At 41.7% G+C, this 20,482-nt stretch overlaps 1 protein-coding gene across 6 annotated transcripts in view; it reads left to right on the forward strand.

Moving 5' to 3' along the window:
* Window positions 1–20,482, forward strand: part of FCHSD2 (FCH and double SH3 domains 2) — a 163,586-nt gene that overhangs the window by 31,915 nt on the left and 111,189 nt on the right. For all 6 annotated transcript variants that reach the window (XM_079973645.1, XM_079973643.1, XM_079973644.1 and 3 more), the window contains exon 3: window positions 9,921–9,966. In XM_079973645.1, coding sequence (XP_079829771.1) covers window positions 9,921–9,966 — 46 coding nt within the window. The remainder of the gene's footprint in view (window positions 1–9,920; window positions 9,967–20,482) is intronic.

Genomic DNA, 20,482 nt, shown 5'->3' on the forward strand with positions numbered 1-20,482 from the left:
TATATTCAAGCCAATCGGCCAAATTGATTATAAACAATAACCTTACAAACTCATTTAAAATCGAAAAAGGAACAAGACAGGGATGCCCTCTCTCCCCGCTTTTATTTATTATGGTACTAGAAGTGTTAGCAAACAAAATAAGAACAATTCCAGAGATCCAAGGAATTAAAGTAGGAATAAAGGAATATAAACTAAAAGCTTACGCAGACGACTTAATGTTATCCTTGGAAGAGCCGCAAGAAAGTATTAGCAAAGCGCTGGAGGCATTGGAGGAATACGGCAAGCTATCCGGTTTTAAATTGAACAAATCAAAGACAAAAATGATGATCAAGAATCTGGGAAAAGATGAAAGAGAAAAATTAGAGAGACAATACGAAATCAAGGTGGCTAGAAAAATTAAATATTTGGGCATATGGCTCACACCAAAAAATATAAATTTAATCCAAGATAATTATTCGACAGCATGGAAGGAAATTAAAAAAGATTTAGATACTTGGAACAGAGTTAAACTCTCGTGGATGGGTAGGATGGAGGCAATAAAAATGAATGTACTCCCAAGAATGTTGTTCCTGTTCCAGAATATTCCAGTGATCAGAGGCCCTAAAATATTTAAAGACTGGCAGAAAACCCTTTCGAAATTCATATGGCAGGGGAGAAGGCCAAGGATTAGATTTAAATTACTCACAGACCGAAAGGAGAGAGGGGGCTTTTCAGTTCCGAACCTAAAATTATATTACGAGGCTGCCTGCCTATGTTGGGTTAAAGACTGGATAACCCTAGAAAACACCGATTTATTAGATTTAGAAGGGTCTAACAATAGGTTCGGCTGGCACGCCTATCTGTGGTCAAATAAAGAGAAGGCTCACAAAGGGTTTTCAAGTCATACTATTAGAGGACCACTGTATGAAGCTTGGGAGAAAAATAAAAAACTTTTGGAATGGAAAACACCTTGGTGGCTGTCCCCAACAGATATCCTAATAATCAAAAAAGTAAACATGGAAGAGCAAAGACTGACATATGAAGACCTATTGATAAGATCTGAAGGCAGCTGGAAATTAAGACCATACGAAGATCTAAAAGGAAAATTAGCAGGCTGGTTACAGTACCATCAAATAAATGCATTATGGACAGAAGATAAAAAAGTAGGAATGAATGAAAAGAAATCCAAATTCCAGATCGAAATAATTGAAAACAAAACCAAATTATTATCTAAAATGTACAACATATTACTAGAATGGGATACAAAGGACGAAGAAATTAAGGAGGTCATGATAAAATGGGCAACGGACCTGGGACATAACATAGAATATGAACAATGGTCAAAATTATGGAATGATGGAATAAAATTTACGGCAAGTGTTGCAATTAGAGAAAACCTAGAGAAGATGATATATAGGTGGTATATAACACCAGTAAAATTAAACAAGATGTACAAGACCGGAAATAAGGCCTGCTGGAAATGCAAAATAAAAGAAGGTAATTTCATACATATGTGGTGGACATGCGAGGAGGTCAAGAAATTCTGGAATTTGATTTACAACAAATTAAAAAAAATATTCAAGTACACATTCCCTAAAAAGCCAGAGGCCTTTTTATTAGGTATTATTGGAGAAGAAATAAGGAAAGAAGATAAAACCCTGTTTCAATATTCAACAGCAGCGGCCAGAATATTAATTGCAAAAAACTGGAAAAGCACAAATATACCAACGGTGAGGGATTGGCAAACAAAATTATTTGAATTTGTCGAATTGGCAAAAATGACGCAAAAATTAGAAATCAAAAAAATACAAAGTTAATTGATGATTGGAATAAATTTATGGTCTATATTGAAGGAAATTATAGAAACATACCAACTATAGCAGGTCTGTTATAAAACTTACGATGTATAAATCAGTAATCAATACCAGCTGTAGAAGATGAAATTTTTAAATTAAGAAACCCGAAATCAGCAGGGAAGGAGGTCAGTTTGTGTATTTAAACTATGTACTTAAATTTGTCATGTACATTAGTTGTTCTTTCTTTTTTTCTTTTTCTTATCTTCCTTTTTGTACGATGTGTAGTTGTATTTTTCTTTTAATTTATTTCTCTTTTGTGTATGTTGTAAGAGAAACTCAATAAAAAGAAATTAAAAAAAAAAGAAAAGAAAGATTCTCCATGTCAAATGAGGTTCTTCCACACTGTTAGTATACCTGAGAAGATCACCACAATCACGATCTTGTTCATTCTGAAGTCTGGGCACTCTGCTTTCATGAACATGCTCCTTTCTATTACCGTTCAATGCCTTTATGAGCCAGTGTGGTGTAGTGGTTAAGAGCGGTAGTCTCGTAATCTGGGGAACCGGGTTCGCGTCTCCGCTCCTCCACATGCAGCTGCTGGGTGACCTTGGGCCAGTCCCACTTCTCTGAAGTCTCTCAGCCCCACTCACCTCACAGAGTGTTTGTTGTGGGGGAGGAAGGGAAAGGAGAATGTTAGCCGCTTTGAGACTCCTTAGGGCAGTGATAAAGCGGGATATCAAATCCAAACTCCTCCTCCTCCTCTTCTTCTTCCTCCTCTTCCTCTTCTTCTTCTTCTTCCTCTTCTTCTTCTTCTTCTCTTCTTTATTAGCTTTTGGCCCCTGCTCCACCGTAACTTTCTAAACCTTTACGATCCCAGCCTGCTTCCTGCATTGAATTTCAGTTTCGCTTCAATTTGAAAGCTACAAGAGTGATAGAAAGAGGATGTGCTGGCAGGTGTGCCAAATTTAGTTTGAGTCTTCATGATCTTCTGAGAATCATTAGAAGTCTGTTTCTCTGAGTTCAAATGCACCAGCTTCCTAAGATAATGAGAGGGCTTAATCTGACTCCATGCATTGACAAAGAAAAGAATGCAATTGGTAGGCACTTAAATAATTTTTGAACAAAAAAGGTAGTATTTACATATCACAATCTACTTTCACAGTGAGTGGCAGCGAGCCGTGTATGGAACTGGAGTGGTACAGTCTTAGCTTGGGCTTTTTTCCCCTGTGCCACACATGCCAAAAAATAGTTGGCCAATTGTGTTATGCGGTAAATGGAAAATTCAAATAGTAATTAGTAATTATTTTAAGCAAAACAAAATCATATTGACTTTCCCTCCTGCAGTGTGAACTTCCTTAAAGAGCCTTTATAACTGTAAATTTTATAAATTATAACTTGTGACAGTTCTTGGTACAAGGCAGAAAGCTGATTTATAAACACTGTATTAAAACAGACTCAAAGCCACAAAGCTGTCATCTAGCTCTAGCTCTCTGAAGTCTTTTCCATTCATTTAAGCAACGCTTTGCTGCCTCTTGACTAAAGGCATCCATTTCAAGATGGTGTGGAGAATATTATTTGTTAATCAGGGCTATAAACTAGCTCGCCAGTTGCAGCAAACAATATATAAGGAGGCTACATTCTGTCGGCAATGGTACGTTTGTTGCAGATCTTCTGAAACTGGAGCTGTTCATGAACCTGCCAAGTTCTGTCAAGTGTGTGTGTGTGTACGTACGTACACACACACACACACACACACACACTGCTTGCTTGTTTTGGTATAAGGAGGAAGAACTCTTTTAAAAGCCAGACCACATAATACTAGTTTCCTCCACAGTTATGTATAGAGGAGGAACTAATGTATCCCCCCTCTCACCAGTTTTAGGTGATTCCCATGGGTACTGTTGCTAGCCTTTCTGTTCCCCTGGAAAGTCCAAAATGTATATTTGAACGTATAAACTACACTTATATGAAGCATAGTGCAGCTAGCTAGCAGCCCTTAAAAGGAAGAGAGAGAGAGAGAGAGAGAGAGAGAGAGAATTGTTGGCTTCCATCATTCCATTCCCATTGGATTGAAAAAGCTTCTCCTAACTCTTGTGTATTCTTTTTCTCAATGCTTCCTTTGTCCTTCCCTAGTATTTTATTTGTAGAAAGAGGCAGGGGGATCCAGCAGAATGAATGGTGGGGACAGCAAGAAACTTTGGGTCAACCATCTTATTATGCAACAGATTTTTAACCAATGTTAGAAACTCAGATATATAAGCTCGGTGCCAAATAGCTCCTTAAAACCAGTGTTATAGTTGCCAAAATGGAACACCTAGTTGCCATTTTTGGGCCAGAAGGCCCGAAAACCGCGTTTTTCAATACAACTTTTTGGTTCCTGAAATTCATTCTGATCATGCAGATAAAATATGATGGATGAAATTCTACGGGATGTGTTGCTAGTGTGTGAAAATAGTCGAAATCCGAGGATCCCCAGGCATGCATCTTCAGATGGTGGAGACTTCAGGCAACATCTTGGTGCCTGGGCGTCTTCACTTGGTCGCAAGTGACCAATAGCTGCGTGCAAAATGCGCCTGGCGAATTTCAAAGGCTGCTTTTAACTGCACATTAGCAAGTCATCCAGTGTGAATGGGTCTGTTGTTAATTGTCTGTCTGGACGCACGCATGGATATCTCCCTTTCCCAATGTAATAGCAGGGACTGGTTAGAAGTGCACCAGAAATGTCCTGACTATTATGCTCTCTAACCTTGGTTCGTGCCTTCATGCTATCCCCTATGTCCGTTCTACACCAGTCTCCTGACATGGCTAATACCTCTACCGTGTTTCTATCCCCACCCCTTCCCTTTTATTGATTCTAGGAGTTCCCCTGGTTTTGAAGTCTTTGCTGCTTTGAGAAGAGGCCCTCCCTTCTCAGAGAGCATGGTGGAATCTCCCTTTTAGGGCAGAACTGTCAAACTCATGGCTGCCTGTTTTCTATTAGCAACCAACAGAGCGCACAAGACAGAGACTCAAGCTCTTGTTTTGAAGTTTACCTGGGGCTACATAAATTATATTTACCGAGTGCTTGGCAGGCTGCAGTACAAGACCAGCATGTTACAACTGAGGCCCCGCAGGGTTGCTGGCTTGGCAGTTCTGCCCCAGGAGCCATTCTTTGTCTAGCAAATCTTAATGGGGCAGTAACAAGAAGGCCAGAACGTGACAATCTCACTTAATTTCAAATGAATGAGTTGTATATAAAATGGCCATCTGAAGAATTTGCAGAGGAAACCAATTTTGTACCAAAAATGACATCTCTCCCCATCCCCTGGTTGACATAGGTTAACTGTTACACATATTCTGATTCCAAAGTAAAGCCTTTTAAAGCATTTACATGTTTGTTTTCTATCTTGGCGAGCACTTGAGAGGCAGGTGGATTGTTGGGGGCAAGAAAAGATGCATTGCGGAGTCATGAGGACCTGATGTAACTGTGGGAGAATATATTGCTGCTGCACATCACCCTACCCAAAGGCCATTGCTAATTTTTGCCCAGCCCTGATTCCTGTGTGAGCAGCTTCTTCTGATGTCTGCATATTGTCACATTTTACTCTGCACCCAAGAAACCTAGGAGGTTGCTTTTTAAAGGAGGCATACGACAGGTACATGATTTTTATGCTTGTGCAAAGGTGCTTCCTGGCCCTGAGTAGTTTAGGAGGATAAATGTGAACTTATAAAAAAAAAAACAGGCAAAGCATTTCCCCCACCTCGGTCATGTAAAACAAAACCTTTTGCTTTTTCTATGTGCTCTTATACAAAAAAATTAAGGTAAACATTGGACGCATGCTGCATAAATACCTCTGATAGGACAAGGTTTCTTTACTTGACAGATTTCTTGAAAACACCAGCTTCTGCCTCAGAGAGAAGGTCGGAGGGAATGCAGTTTACCATCTTTAGCCTTCTTTTGTAGCAATTATTAATGTCGAAGTCATGCATATAAAACAGCAGTTATGAATACATGTGCGTAATGCATAACAGATGGGGGAGGGGGTTGTGCAAGCAAATAGGCTCTTTCCAGGATTTTAATGAGTGCTACAGAAGGCTTTTGTTAATATATAATGCCAAACATTCACTACTAGAATGCTGGTGAACAAACAAGCCCCCTCCCCTCTCTTGAATTAAACTGTTAAATCTGAAATTCTTGACATTGTACAAATGTGGAATGTCAGATTACTCAAGATAAGACAGTAAATGTTTTAGATCAGTGACTTTTTCCCCTGCTGCTAGCAGAGGTTCTTTACTCTTGGGAAATCTGACTCTTTAAATCTTGTTTCTCTTGATGTCTTGTCCTGAGGTGGGGGAAAAAAAAGCTTTGTATATGTCTGTTTAGGGATGTCAGTAACACAGCTGGAAAGAACACAAATCCTGAAAACATAAAAGGCTGGTACTGTCAATCTCCAGTATTGCTTCTTCCTAAGTCAATTCTTTGCAGAGAGAGAATAAAATGCAATAGCTAGTTCATGCTGCAATTAAATATTCGGGGCGAGAGAGGCTTTTTCTGTACGTTAGAATAGCATTGCTACAAAGCAAGATTTCTAACATACTGCTTGATAATGATCACAGGGGACAAAAATAAAGTTTTTAATCATTGTAGTGCATTCTGTGCAACTAAGTGTATTTGCTGTCACAAGAGACAGGAGCATTTTATTTGAACTGGGTGCAAAGCAAACTAATTTGAGGTTGTTTGAGGGGTAGGGAGCCTATTGCTATAAAATGGATTAAGACGACAAAAAAAATCAGTTTCTGCTTCAGCTGTTGACTAATTTGGAATGCAGAAAAATATTAGTCTATTTGTACAACATAACTTAGTTTTGTTTTTTACTTTGTTCTGTAATTTTCAAAAGGTAAAATGCTGCCTTTATTGGCATTTCTAACAGATGTTGGCTATTCTGTATCTTAAAAGCTGCTTGACTCTTTCACAAAGTACATGAGCGATGCTCATAGTTGCTGTACAGTATTCGTTCCTGCAATAGAGCTTCAAATTATCTCATACAAAGCAGACTTCTATGAGAGGAAGCAACTATGAATTGAACTTATGTTTGAAGTCTTAGGGGGAAATCCTCAAGGCTTTATCACTACTGTTAGTTTATGCTTGGGGGCGGGACAAAAGTTTTAAGCTAAACTGTGAGCCATAAAGGTAAAGGTAAAGGTACCCCTGCCCGTAGGGGCCAGTCGTGACCGACTCTAGGGTTGCGCGCTCATCTCGCTCCAGAGGCCGGGAGCTGGCGCCGTCCGAAGACACTTCCGGGTCACGTGGCCAGCGTGACGAAGCTGCAACTGGCGAGCCAGCACCAGCGCCGCACACGGAAACGCCGTTTACCTTCCCGCTATAAAGCGGTACCTATTTATCTACTTGCACTTAAGGGTGCTTTCGAACTGCTAGGTGGGCAAGAGCTGGGACTGAACGACGGGAGCTCACCCCGCCGCGGGGATTCGAACCACCGACCTTACGATCACAGCGCCACCCACGTCCCAAACTGTGAGCCATAGCTTAATGCAATTACACAAATTTGCATATTTCTGCAACTCCTGCTCTCGCATAATTTATCATGGTTTTGCTAATCAGAGGAGGGGCAAGGACTTTGAAAAATTTCACAGATTTTAGCAGCCAGAAACGTGTGTTTGTTTTTTTTAAATAAAGCCGAGATTACGAATAATAACTCCATGCTGAACACTATATTCTGTACTCTTGCAGAATTGCAGGAAACACACAGCCCTGACTACAGCTTGAATGTGTACACCTAAATCTTTTTTAAATAGAGAGCCAGTGTGGTGTAGTGGTTAAGAGTCACGTAATCTGGGGAACTGGGTTCGTGTCTCGGCTCCACCACCTGCAGCTGCTGGGTGACCTTGGGCCAGTCACACTTCTTTCAAGTCTCTCAGCCCCACTCACCTCACAGAGTGTTTGTTATGGGGGAGGAAGGGAAAGGAGGATGTTAGCCGCTTTGAGACTCCTTAAAGGGAGTGAAAGGCGGGGTATCAAATCCAAATCCAAATATGAATAAAGGGGGAAATATTTATTTAAAGATAATAAAAATATTGGAAAGAAAGAATTGGTTTGAATATTTTCATTTGAAGTATATAAAAAGGTAGGTCAGTAACTAACTTGGCTTGAAAAATTGTTAGTATAATTACAGGTGACTCAGAAGGAGTTATCTAAATTTTATGTGGTTTAATGGAGAATGAAAAGAATGAAAATGCATTATTTGAAAGCCGAATGATCAAATTTATTGTCAGGTAGTGATTAATGAAAATATAGAAAGAGCATTTTTATCATCATCATATAGTATTATTGTTGTTGTTGTTGTTATTATTATTATTATTATTATTATTATTATTAACCGCCCATCTGGCTGGGTTTCCCCAGCCACTCTGAGCAGCTTCCAACAGAATATTAAAAATACGATAAAATTTCACACATTAAAATTTTCCCTAAACAGGGCTGCCTTCAGATGTCTTCTAAAAGTCAGATAGCTGTTTATTTCCTTGACATCTGATGGAAGGGCGCCACTACCGAGAAGGCCCTCTACCTGGTTCCCTGTAACATCACTTCTTGTGGGAGGGAACCACCAGAAGGCCCTCGGAGCTGAACGATGGGGGGTGGAGACGCTTCTTCAGATATACTGGGCCAAGGCACTTTGAATTTTGCTCAGAAATGTACCAGGAGCCAATGCAGGTCTTTCAGAACCAGTGTTATGTGGTCTCAATTAAAAATCTCTATCTCAACATGACTAAGTAAAATAAATAAGGATGCACTTGTGTTGGAGATGTGCTGAACCAATACCATATGGCTTTCCAGGTGGGCATGTAGAAATATTCAACAGCTCTGAAAGAAATCTGTCAAAATTATTAAGAATTGTTATGTGTCAATTTCTTAATACCATTAAGGCTATTATATATTTATAATGAGGACCTGGTACCTAAAAGATAACAAGAATTGATGTAAATTCCTAAAGCTTGAAGAAAGCTTGTGTTGAGCTGAAACTCATCTGTTAAAATTGGAATATATTTTCATGGAAATAATAGCTCTGTTGTTAGAGCAAGAGGCTCTTAATCTCAGGATTGTGGATTCAAGCCTCATTGCACGGGGTTGGACTAGATGATCTTTGGTGCCTTTCAAGTCTGCAATTATATGGTTCCACGTTTTTGGTATAATGTAATATTAATGGGTTATGTTATATAGACCATATGATTTATAACCATTATTGACTGACTAAAACAATAAGAAAATACTGGGGGGGTTAATCTCAGTTTTCAGTTACATCGTCTTTATGTTATTTCTCCTGTTATTGAGAGTTTCCTTTTAAGTAGATTATATATATTTCATTCTGGTGTTGCTTTTATGACCGATAATTTTTAAATATATCTTGGAATGTTCAGGTTATTACTTGACAAAACCTTTACTGAATTTGCTGAAAAGTAGAAAACTGATAAAATAGACACCAATAAAGAATGAATGTCTTTTCACCTCTCAACTAGGACTTGTTCATTACAAGGAATAGAATTGTAAATTGACATGCAGATTTTCAGTCTGCATTTAAAGAAAGCCGTCCTGATGCCCTAGAGAGTGATTTAATTTATTTTAACTTAAAACCTTTGAAATTGCTAGGCTTGCTTGATATTTATTTGTAGTTTGCTACTAATGAACTTAGGAAATGGGAAAAAAAATCCTCAGAAAAAATGAAGCACTGGGAAATTTTACACTTCACTTCACTGACAGTAAGGGGATCTGTGCCAGTGTGACTGAAGCAGGGCATTTCTTTGAGAGGGGATGAGAGTCTAGCACTTGGAAAATCTGGCCAAACTTGCTAAGGATAGAACTGGAACAGTTCCTTTTAAAAAGCCTAGGTGTGGCTCAGCTGGGCTGGTTGAAATATCTTGTGGCATCCCCAAGAAATGTCCTCCAGTTGAGGCGGAACTGCTTCTTAACCCATAAGCTTCAGATGCCCGATAATGTTTTAATCATTGAACAGTTCCTCATCCATGCGTTTTCTTGCCAGGGCAAACCTACAGTAAACTGAGCTTATGCAGAACTTAATTTTAAAATGCATCAGTTGCATTTGCCCTGTAATACTCTCTGTTTTGATGACATTTCCTTCATGTTTCTTGTAGGATATTCAGTCAGAAGAAGGCTGCAATTGAAAGAGAATATGCCCAGGTAAGTCGCAGAATAACTCCGTGCTGATTGTCTGAGGACTGGCAAAGTGTCTCTTTTCCTCTGCTCCAAGTCTTCTGCTCCCCTCCCATCCAACCAAAAAAAGCCCGTCCTGGTGACATGGCCACTGCCAACAAGGCAGACCCAGAAAAGGTAGCAGTGGTCCCACAAAAATTAGGTACAGAGAAACTTAACTAACCTCCACATTCCTGGCATTAGGAATGTTTTTGTTGTATACAAGGTCTTGCTGATGATCTGTTCCCTCGCCTCAGGTGTAAGACATTTGGGGTTCCTTCTTCCAGTGCACTTAAGACAGGGATCGGCAACTCAAGGCCCATGGGCCAGTAGCGGCCCACAAGGCTTGTCTAACTGACCCATGGCGACCCCCGCTGCCTGCTCTTACCAGCGTGGTGCAGGGACCAACTTCCAGGTTGATGGCGCCTGTGCACACAAATGCTCCTCTGTCCCGGATGTGCACCGGAAATAGTGTGTGCGCACGCATGCGGGATGGAGAAGCGTCCGGCGCCCGTGCGCATGCGCACACACTATTTCTGGTGCTCTTCCAGGTCAGAGTAGCGCCGGAAATAGTGTATGCGCACGGGCGCTCCTCTTACCCGGAAGAGCATGCGTGCGCGCACGCTCCGGCCCATCCTCTGATGGACGGAGCGTCAACCAGCCCACCCTCCGATTAAGGTTGCTGGCCTCTGAGCTGGGAAAGAGACTTTGGAGTCTTTGTGCTACAAGGCTGGGTTTGCATAACGCGGCCCTGCCTTCAGTGTTCTGCACATTGTACTCTATTCTTAGTACACTTATTGTGTGATCCAGTGTGGTGCTGTTGAATGGCTTTGGACCTCTGAAACCTAGGGATAAATCTCCTTCACCGTGAAGTCCCTAAATAGCTTTGAGAAATGCAGGGTCTGCCTCATTAAAACAGAAATAGGGGCACTCTTCTCAGGCTCTCTTAAGAAGATGAATTTCGCGAGAAATTGGATATCCTTTGCACATTATATCCCACGTGAACAATAAATAATACCAACAGCACTACTAAAAATGCTGCACGGATGCACACATTTAACTATTCTGGTTTAATTTGGTGCAACTGAACTATTCATGTGCCTGCAAGTGTCTGCTTCGCTGGCATGCTGACCATCAGCTCGTTAGGCGAATTCGGACACTAAATAAAAACATTTTCTATTCTGTCTGTCTGCAACATGTCTGAAATTCATTTTCATTATTTCTGACAAGGAATACATGTATAATGCCTGCTGGTCGCAGTTCTGTCAGACTTGTCACATTTTTTCCCCTTTGTGTCTCCCCTTCTGCTATCTTACAGTCTGTCAATTACCAAACATTTATCTTCAGTTGTTGTTTGTTGTTTGAAGGTAGGGGAAGAGTTATTGAGGGGAAATGTAGCTTGCCAATAAATTTTGAGTGGCATGTTGAAGACCACAAGCAGTGAAGAACAGACCTCATCGTGAAACATTTGGCTTCAGCGAGTCCCTCTTATTGCCCCTTCCGCCGGACAGAAATAGTAACCTTTTTTCTTGCTCTTCAGAAAACGAAATGGTACAGATGAAATAAACTGCTTTGTGTGAGTTCTTTGGTGCTGTGCCAACCGTGTCTTGTTGGAAACAAAGAAATGACAGTGTTTTGTCATTTAAGTCCTATAATAAAACATACTGAATTGCAAAGGCTGTACTCTTTTCATGGTCAAAAATGTGTCGATTGAAGGAACATGCGCCAGAATTTCTGAGCAGTAGGAGACCTTGAAGCGGATTGAAACATGAATTGGATGGAATAGGTCCATCCTTCAGGCGTAGGTGTTTGTGTATAGTCCTGCTGGGGCCCTTTTCTGTAGCAGTAGTTAAACTATAAAGTTGGCCATGGTTACCATACATTTAGTACAAATTAAGCCAGACTTTTATTGACCATCCTAAGGACGCCCCTGATTTAGTGAGCAGGACTTTACAGGAGACCCCACCAGATGCATTGGACGGCTTTAAGCACAGCTGAGCAAGATGGTTTGAACAGTGCTTTTTTTCTTAGTCTAGGGAATATAAGGGGCATAGTGAACTCCTTAAAGCCTGTTTCCCCTCACTGCCGTGCTAGAAGCAGTGCTTTCAGTTGCAGAGAAATCCAGAAAGTGTTGACAGCTAAAGAAAACAGAGAGAATGTTTAAATTAAATCTGTTGTAAATGATTATTCAGTGTATAAGGTCCTAAGTGTACAGTAGCTGACTTGTTTGGCTTCGAGCAGATAAAAAGCCTTCTATCAGCCCAGCTCTCCAGCCTTACCCTCCCAAGGAAAGAAAGGGGGGGGGAGCGGAAATGTAAGGGTGGCCAAGTCAACTCAGGAAAGTGGCCTGTGCCAGCTGCCAAGTAATAAAAAGGCAGGCTCCTAATCTGACAAATATTTGCTACCTGCAGAGAGAAGTTCCTGTAGGGCCCAAAGGTAGTGGGTTATATTTGGCTGGCCATCGTGAAGGCTGCAGTGCTGCATCTGCCATTGTCATAATTATCTTTAGCAATTCAGGTTCAAATTCCCATTCCTCACCTGAAGTGTAAACATTCACTTGGATAGCCTTATTTCATTAACGAAGCTAGAACCCCCCCCTTTTTTTTTTGCAATTAATGCTGGAGGGAGCATGCAATATAATTGAGATCTGAATCCACTAGTGTGACTCAAGGCTGCAAATTCTACACAGTTCCTAGGAGCTTGTCTTATTGAACTCCGTGGGAATTTCCTCTTAGTCAATCTGCGTGAAATTATAGTGCGAGGCAAGTTAAGACCTGGGTTGCTGTCCCGACAAGAAAAATACTTACTGAATGAAAGTATTGGATTTAAGTTAAAACCCACCTTCTACATCTTTCAGTTACAGGACTTTACTGAACTTGTTGGCATAATGATAGTGCAGCCCATCATGCCATCTCAGTCTAGTAGAACTTGCATTCTCCAGCTTTTCATGGATCCTTTAAGAGTGCTTTTACAGGATAGGTACACACATCCATTGCCCAGTGATCTGAGGACCACTCCGCCCTGGCTTTGTTTGAACCATATTGCATAGAGTGGCATCAATTTCATGTGGATACCCATTTGGACATCTAGAAAACTTAAAAAACTCATATATTTAACTTAAGATGCATGCCCTGGTGGTTACTGTATCTTTAATGTGAACTGATTATAGTGTTTTTTTATTACTGTTAGTTTTATTTATATTTTATATATTTTTTCTTTCTTAAATTTCCAAATAATAAAGGGGTGTGTGCTTGGTGCTTAATGTTTTAAAATTAAAAGTCCAAATTCTGTGCAGTGGGGTGGTACATTTTTGCAGCCTGAACTATTGCGTCTTGCCTATTAGACACAAGTTTGTCTTCTGCTAATGTCACAAGGAACAACACAGAGCATTGCAGACTTCCACTAGGACCTGTTTGGCCTGTCCTTCCCCAGGGTGTTCTGAGATTTCACTAAGCACTTCGAATATTGTCATAACTTTCTCTGTAGCCCTAAGGTCCTTCTTTTTTCTTTTAAAAAAGATTATACCCTAATTTGAAGGAGTGCTGCATTTAGTGATAAGGTTTAAACTCCAGTTCAAATGGCCAAAAGACTGACTGCCGTGAGCAATGCAATCTTATTTAGCCACTACAATGGGGTAAAGGAAATATGCTTAGATTTTTCCTCCCCTTTCATAATTTCTGTGCTATGAAGTCATCTGTTAAGGGTTTTAAATTGTGTGTGAAAGATCATGGTTCAGATTCCAGGGACTGGTGAACTTCCTGTGCAAATGTTATTTTGTTCAGTGTGAGAGAGATAACATATAGCTTAATGTCTCCCGCACTAAACAAAACATTTCATACAAAATTTAAAACCCTTAACAGATGATTTCATTATAACTCTGCTGGTTAATTGCAAACTATAGAGAAAGAAATCATGCATACATTGACTTTAGGAACGACTGGCTGAAAGTCACACATTCATTTCACAGAATGATAAGCCCTCTCAGTGGGTTATTATTTGGGTAAAAGCTGCCTGAAGTTGGGCCAAAGGTTCCTCATCCCTGGCATAGTAAGTTGCGAGCTTAATGTATATGTAATGACCAAAACAGTTCTTCGATTTTAACTTCAGCGTGCTTTTTGCTCACGAGGAGTGAAACACATATTTTAAGGAGTCACTTTATATGTTGCATGTCGCCCTTTTACAGAAGTCAGAATGGCGCATGCAAGACTTCCTTTTCCCTTCAGTAGTGCCCAGTCTCTTCCCACATGGAGAAACATTAGTGCACTAATGTGAGATCTGAACTTCTAATAGTGAGCAAACTCCACTCTCTCTGAGTAGTTTGGTTTTGGCTTATTGCTTTGACAGAGCTGTAGGGAATCTGAAATATTTTTAGTCTCTCGGTAACAAGACACCAGTTTAATTACTCAGGTTTCCTTATCCACAATGGCTAGGTAACAGTCTTCCTTGGCGATGAGATATAGAAGGTAGCCTCAGTTCCAAGGTTTATCTTGTAAGGTCACACTCAGCTTTGTACAGGAAGAAGGGTTCGATTTCCTTGTCTCTAAAATGTAAGGCCCTTAGTACAATCATGGGAACACCCTTGCCCAACAGCATATTATTGTTGTTGTTGTTGTTGTTGTTTAGTCGTGTCCGACTCTTCGTGACCCCATGGACCAGAGCATGCCAGGCACTCCTGTCTTCCACTGCCTCCCGCAGTTTGGTCAAACTCATGCTGGTAGCTTCGAGAACACTGTCCAACCATCTCGCCCTCTGTCGTCCCCTTCTCCTTCTGCCCTTCATCTTTCCCAACATCAGGGTCTTTTCCAGGGAGTCTTCTCTTCTCATGAGGTGGCCAAAGTATTGGAGCCTCAGCTTCAGGATCTGTCCTTCCAGTGAGCACTCAGGGCTGATTTCCTTAAGAATGGATCGGTTTGATCTTCTTGCAGTCCATGGGACTCTCAAGAGTCTCCTCCAGCACCATAATTCAAAAGCATCAATTCTTCGGCGATCGGCCTTCTTTATGGTCCAGCTCTCACTTCCATACATACAGCATGTTATAGGACAGGACAAATCTGTGATGGAGAAGCAGGGCGTGCAGGCAAAGTCCCCTCCTGGAGATCTGTCTCTTATCGAAGCCTGTGTGTTGTCCTAGGCCGGGAGAGTACAATTGCAAATTCACACCATCCCTCAACGGAGGAGACGGATAACTATGACATCTCACTGATTTTAAAAGTCTATCTGTGGCCTTCTGTTGGCATTCAAGCTGCCACTTCTTTCAAAATCATACCATTGCAACATCTGGAAATTCAGCAGAAGCTCAGTTGGTGTAATGAGATTCCTTTAATGGCCGTTTAAGATGGTAACCAAGTTATTGAGAGAGAATCAAGAGTGAGTAGACTTTAATTAAATATCACATTGGCCACAAGCCCAGAAGCAGCGCTTGGATAAAAGGAGGTGTGTTTGTGAGATACAGACTGAGTGAATACTTATTTTTTTTGCTTTATTTATTGCCATTGGCTTCAAGATACTCATGCAGTGCAGATGTTCAGTCTGTATACAGGTACAGGAGGAGTATTATTGCCAATTATTGGTATCGGTTCTTCTTTTTAAAAGAAGTTTGCCCTGAGGTTACTTATTTTTTATATGGAGGAGACAAAAATCTCCATACAAGCATAGCTGTGTAGACAAAAAGCTGTCTATCCCCGTGTGTGCATGTTGTGTGGACTCTGCACAGGAAAATTCCTGAAACGCCCCGACAATTCCTTAAGGGCATAAGAGGTAAGGAGAAAACGTAACAGTTCCCTCCATTGCCACCTGCTCACTTCTTGAAAAAACGGAGTGATGCAACACTGGAGTCATATGGGATTGCAGATCCTTCTTTATGAAGTGGAAAATTGAGTTTTCTATTCCATTATCATCCATTAAATTTCTGTATTGCCCCTTCACATGAGGATCACAGGACCATTTGCAATATAAAAAAAACAGAAGTACCGTATTTTTTGCTCTATAAGACTCACTTTTTCCCTCCTAAAAAGTAAGGGGAAATGTGTGGGCGTCTTATGGAGCGAATGCAGGCTGCACAGCTATCCCAGAAGCCAGAACAGCAAGAGGGATTGCTGCTTTCGCTGTGCAGCGATTCCTCTTGCTGTTCTGGCTTCTGGGATTCAGAATAATTTTTTTCTTGTTTTCCTCCTCCAAAAACTAGGTGCGTCTTGTGGTCTGGTGCATCTTATAGAGCGAAAAATACGGTACATAACATAGTAACAAACAGAAACACACGTGCACAGGTCACAGATTGTTTAATTAGCCAAAGGCCTGGGAGAAGAGGAATGCTTTTGCCTGGCACCTAAAGATATGTAATGATGGCACCAGGAGGGTCTCCCTAGGGAGAGCAGTCCACAAATGGGAGCCATTGCAGAAAAGGCCTGCTCTCGTGTTGCCGCCCTCCAGGCCTCTTGTGGTAGAGGCACATTAAGAAGGACCTCCGCTGATGATCACAGGATCTCGGTCAGTTTTCTAACTCGTGTAAGAAGAGCTGTGTGTCTGTGTTTTCCTGAATGCTTGAGGTTACTATGTTCCAATCATGGGATGAGTTTTCTCAGAGTGTGTCCCAGCAAACTGTTTGTAAGGAAATGGTCCTCAGATTAGCTTTCGTAGCTTCCTTTACTTTCTCCATTCTACTGACAAATCTCTGCAGCGCCCTCTTCTCCGTTTAGTGTCTTCCCATTCACAGTTTCCTGTTATTGATGGGACTTCTCTATCACACTGGAGTGCTGAGCTAGTGACTCAGGAAAGGAAGTGGATAGTGTTGTCCTGGGATGATCAGTGTAAGCATATACAGTGGTACCTCAGGTTAATTCGTTCCGGAGGTTCGTATTTAACCTGAAACTGTTCTTAACCTGAAGCACCACTTTAGCTAATGGGGCCTCCTGCTGCTGCCACGCCGCGCCGCCAGAGCACGATTTCTGTTCTCATCCTGAAGCAAAGTTCTTAACCTGAAGCACTATTTCTGGGTTAGTGGAGTCTGTAACCTGAAGCATATGTAACCTGAAGCGTATGTAACCTGAGGTACCACTGTATTTAGGAAAACCACTAAGTGTGATATTGGCGTCAGCAGTTTGGGAATCTCTGTTTTGATTTATTTCAAGGCAAATTTCTAAATCTTACAGTTGTGGTGATCTATTTGAAAATCTTTGGGCAATATCAGATGAAATGTCTGAAGTCAGAAAAGTGATTCAAGGACATGCCGATTGAGATACAGTATGTTCCGGTAAAGGAGGGTAGCTGAATGCAAAATTTCCTTATGGATTCATGTCCGCATGACCTAGTGACAGTCAGTGGCTTAGACCTACCCTCCATGAGTCAGTTCTGTCAATCATGGAAGTTTACTTGATGCTTGTAATGATAGGGGCTAGTCTGAACTTTCTACATGCTTTATTTCTATGGATCATGGCATTTGTGCACCCGGCATGAGTTTAATATAAAATATACAGCTCATCAACTATATGCGACTTGACCTGGAAAGAACAATTAACATCCTGATCCACAATAGTTGCAAAAAAAGAAAAAAAGATCAGCATACTAATCCTTGTATGTTCCAGAAAGGTTTAATTATCACTCTCCTGCAAGCAGAAACCGGACTTCATACAGATAATGAAAACGTTTTAAGGTGACTTAGTGATTCAGGAACTGTAAAGGTGAAATTGTGGTCTTCACAAAATTAAGGCCATGTCCTCTTCACTTCAAACTCACCTTACTAAAGACAATGGTGAGCTAGAATGAATAAACAACAGTTCCAAAGACTTATGTGTTACGTTATTCTCTTACTAAGAAACCCCCTCCCCTCTCCATAGAAGTTAGAGTCAAAGTAAACTTAATACCCCCCACTCCATTTAATAATTGCTAGTCAGCACACAGACAGAAGCTACCTTTGAAGGGGACCCGGAAACTACAACTAATCCAGAATGTGGCAGCTAGACTGGTGACTGGGAGTGGCCTCCAAGACCACATAACACCAGTTTTGAAAGACCTACATTGGCTCCCAGTACATTTCCGAGCACAATTCAAAGTGTTGGTGCTGACCTTTAAAGCCCTAAACGGTCTTGGTCCTGTATACCTGAAGGAGCATCTCCACCTCCATCGTTCTACCCGGACACTGAGATCCAGCGCCGAGGGCCTTCTGGCGGTTCCCTCACTGCAAGAAGCCAAGTTACAGGGAACCCGGCAGAGGGCCTTCTCGGTGGTGGCGCCTGCCCTGTGGAACGCCCTCCCATCAGATGTCAAAGAGAAAAATAACTACCAAACTTTTAGAAGACATCTGAAGGCAGCCCTGTTTAGGGAAGCTTTTAATGTTTAATAGGTTATTGTATTTTAGTGTTTTGCTGGAAGCCGCCCAGAGTGGCTGGGGAAACCCAGCCAGATGGGCGGGGTATAAATAAATAAATTATTATTATTATTATTATTATTATTATTATTATAAAGTGAGAGACCAAAACGGACAAATTTACTCATCCCTGGTTTATTAGCTCTCTTATTAGCTCTCTTGGCCACCTCCACTCATACAGCAAAAGGCAGCGATATCCTAGCAGGCTTTCAAAGAAGATTAGACAAATTCATTGAGGTGAGGGCTACTTGCCAGGATGGCTATGCTCTGCCTCCACAGGTGGAGGCAGTAATGCTTCTGAAAACCAGTTTCTGGAAACTGCAGGAGGTGAGCGGGCCTTTGTTCTCAGATCTAGCCTGCCAGATTCCCACAGGCATCTGGCCGGCCACTATGAGAACAGGATGCTGGACAAGATGGGCCCTTGGTCTGATCCAGCAAACCCTTCTTATGTTAAGGTGTGATGAAAGCTCTAAATGAAATCTATAAGGACTCTGACAATTAACTTGGCTTTTTTAAAAGAAAAAAAAACAAATCTGAACTTAAAGCTGCCATTTCCTGCCAGCTATTCTAAGAAATGTGTTTTCAGTGTAATCCTGGAAATACTTTGTTTCCTCCTGCTTTGTGACTTTGAATAAAGGAGCATGAGGCTGTTAGAACTGCGGACCAAAAGAAGAAAAGTCCGGTTTTCGTGAAATAGCCTTTGTGGAGAGAAGAGATTTTCCTCCTCTTGGCATGTCTTTCAGGGAGATGAGACACTGTCTGGCTTAGCAACTGCTGCTGGCTGTTTTTGTTAAGATGCAGAGCTAGTGTAGTAACTCATGAGCGGAAAAACAAAACCCAAGTGAGAGCTGTCCTTCAGTTGCTGTGTGGTAAGAGCTAGGTTGCATGCCATTAAATTAAACTGGTAATTTGCTATTTCCCAAGTGCCATTTGCCCGTGAAGGAAATTGTCTGGGGGAACCTTTCCTTTCAATTCCTTCTTGCGGCTTCTCTGCGCAACTAGGCATTCCCCTGTTATCTTCCCATATTAGTTATGGAAGCCTCAATTCCAAAGACTTAACCGTACGAAGAGAGTGCAGCTCCGTCCAGAGCAGCCCATCTTCCCACCTCCCAGACTCATAAACGCCTCTGTAGTTTCAGGATTCAGCTGCAGTTTATTGGTTCACATCCAGACCATCACCACCTCCAAGAACTGGTCTAGCACTTCAACCAAATCTCTTGATTCAGTTGGAGTAGAGAGAGAAGTCTGGTGTCATCTGCATGTTGATAATACCAGATCTCCTGATGACAGCTTCCAGTGGTTTCAGGTAGATGTAGAATAGCATAGGGGGCAAGACCGTAGCCTTCAGGATCCAACAGACCAGCTTCCATGGCACTGAACAGTTCCACACACACCACATCCCCCTTGGGTGACCAAGGCTTTTCCTGTGACTGGGCATGAAGTCAGACTGAAACTGTTTCAGATAATCTGTTTCCTTCATACATGCCTGAAGCTGGGCTACCACCACCTGTGCCCTCCAAAGAAGATATTTGTCTCACCCTCCAAAGAGGATATTTGGCATTTCTGGGTTCAGAGAAATTATCTTAAGGAGTGGACGTGCCACCACCTCCTTCAAGGCAGATGACACAGTACCTCTGCCTCCTCTAGTGAAGCATCACTCACTCCCAGGACCAACCAGTCAGTCCCCTTTGGCTAGCTCTAAGAAGTTGCCATGGGTCAAGAAGGCAGGTGTTCAGCTGCACTTCCCAACATGATGTTGTCGTTTAGTTGTTTAGTCGTGTCCGACTCTTCCTGACCCCCTGGACCAGAGCACGCCAGGCACTCCTATCTTCCACTGCCTCCCGCAGTTTGGTCAAACTCATGCTGGTAGCTTCAAGAACACTGTCCAACCATCTCGTCCTCTGTCGTCCCCTTCTCCTTGTGCCCTCCATCTTTCCCAAGATCAAGGTCTTTTCCAGGGAGTCTTCTCTTCTCATGAGGTGGCCAAAGGATTGGAGCCTCAGCTTCAGGATCTGTCCTTCCAGTGAGCACTCAGGGCTGATTTCTTTAAGAATGGATCGGTTTGATCTTCTTGCAATCCATGGGACTCTCAAGAGTCTCCTCCAGCACCATAATTCAAAAGCATAAATTCTTCAGCGATCA

Source organism: Podarcis cretensis (assembly GCF_951804945.1).
Source record: "Podarcis cretensis genome assembly, chromosome: 4".
NCBI lineage: Eukaryota > Metazoa > Chordata > Lepidosauria > Squamata > Lacertidae > Podarcis > Podarcis cretensis.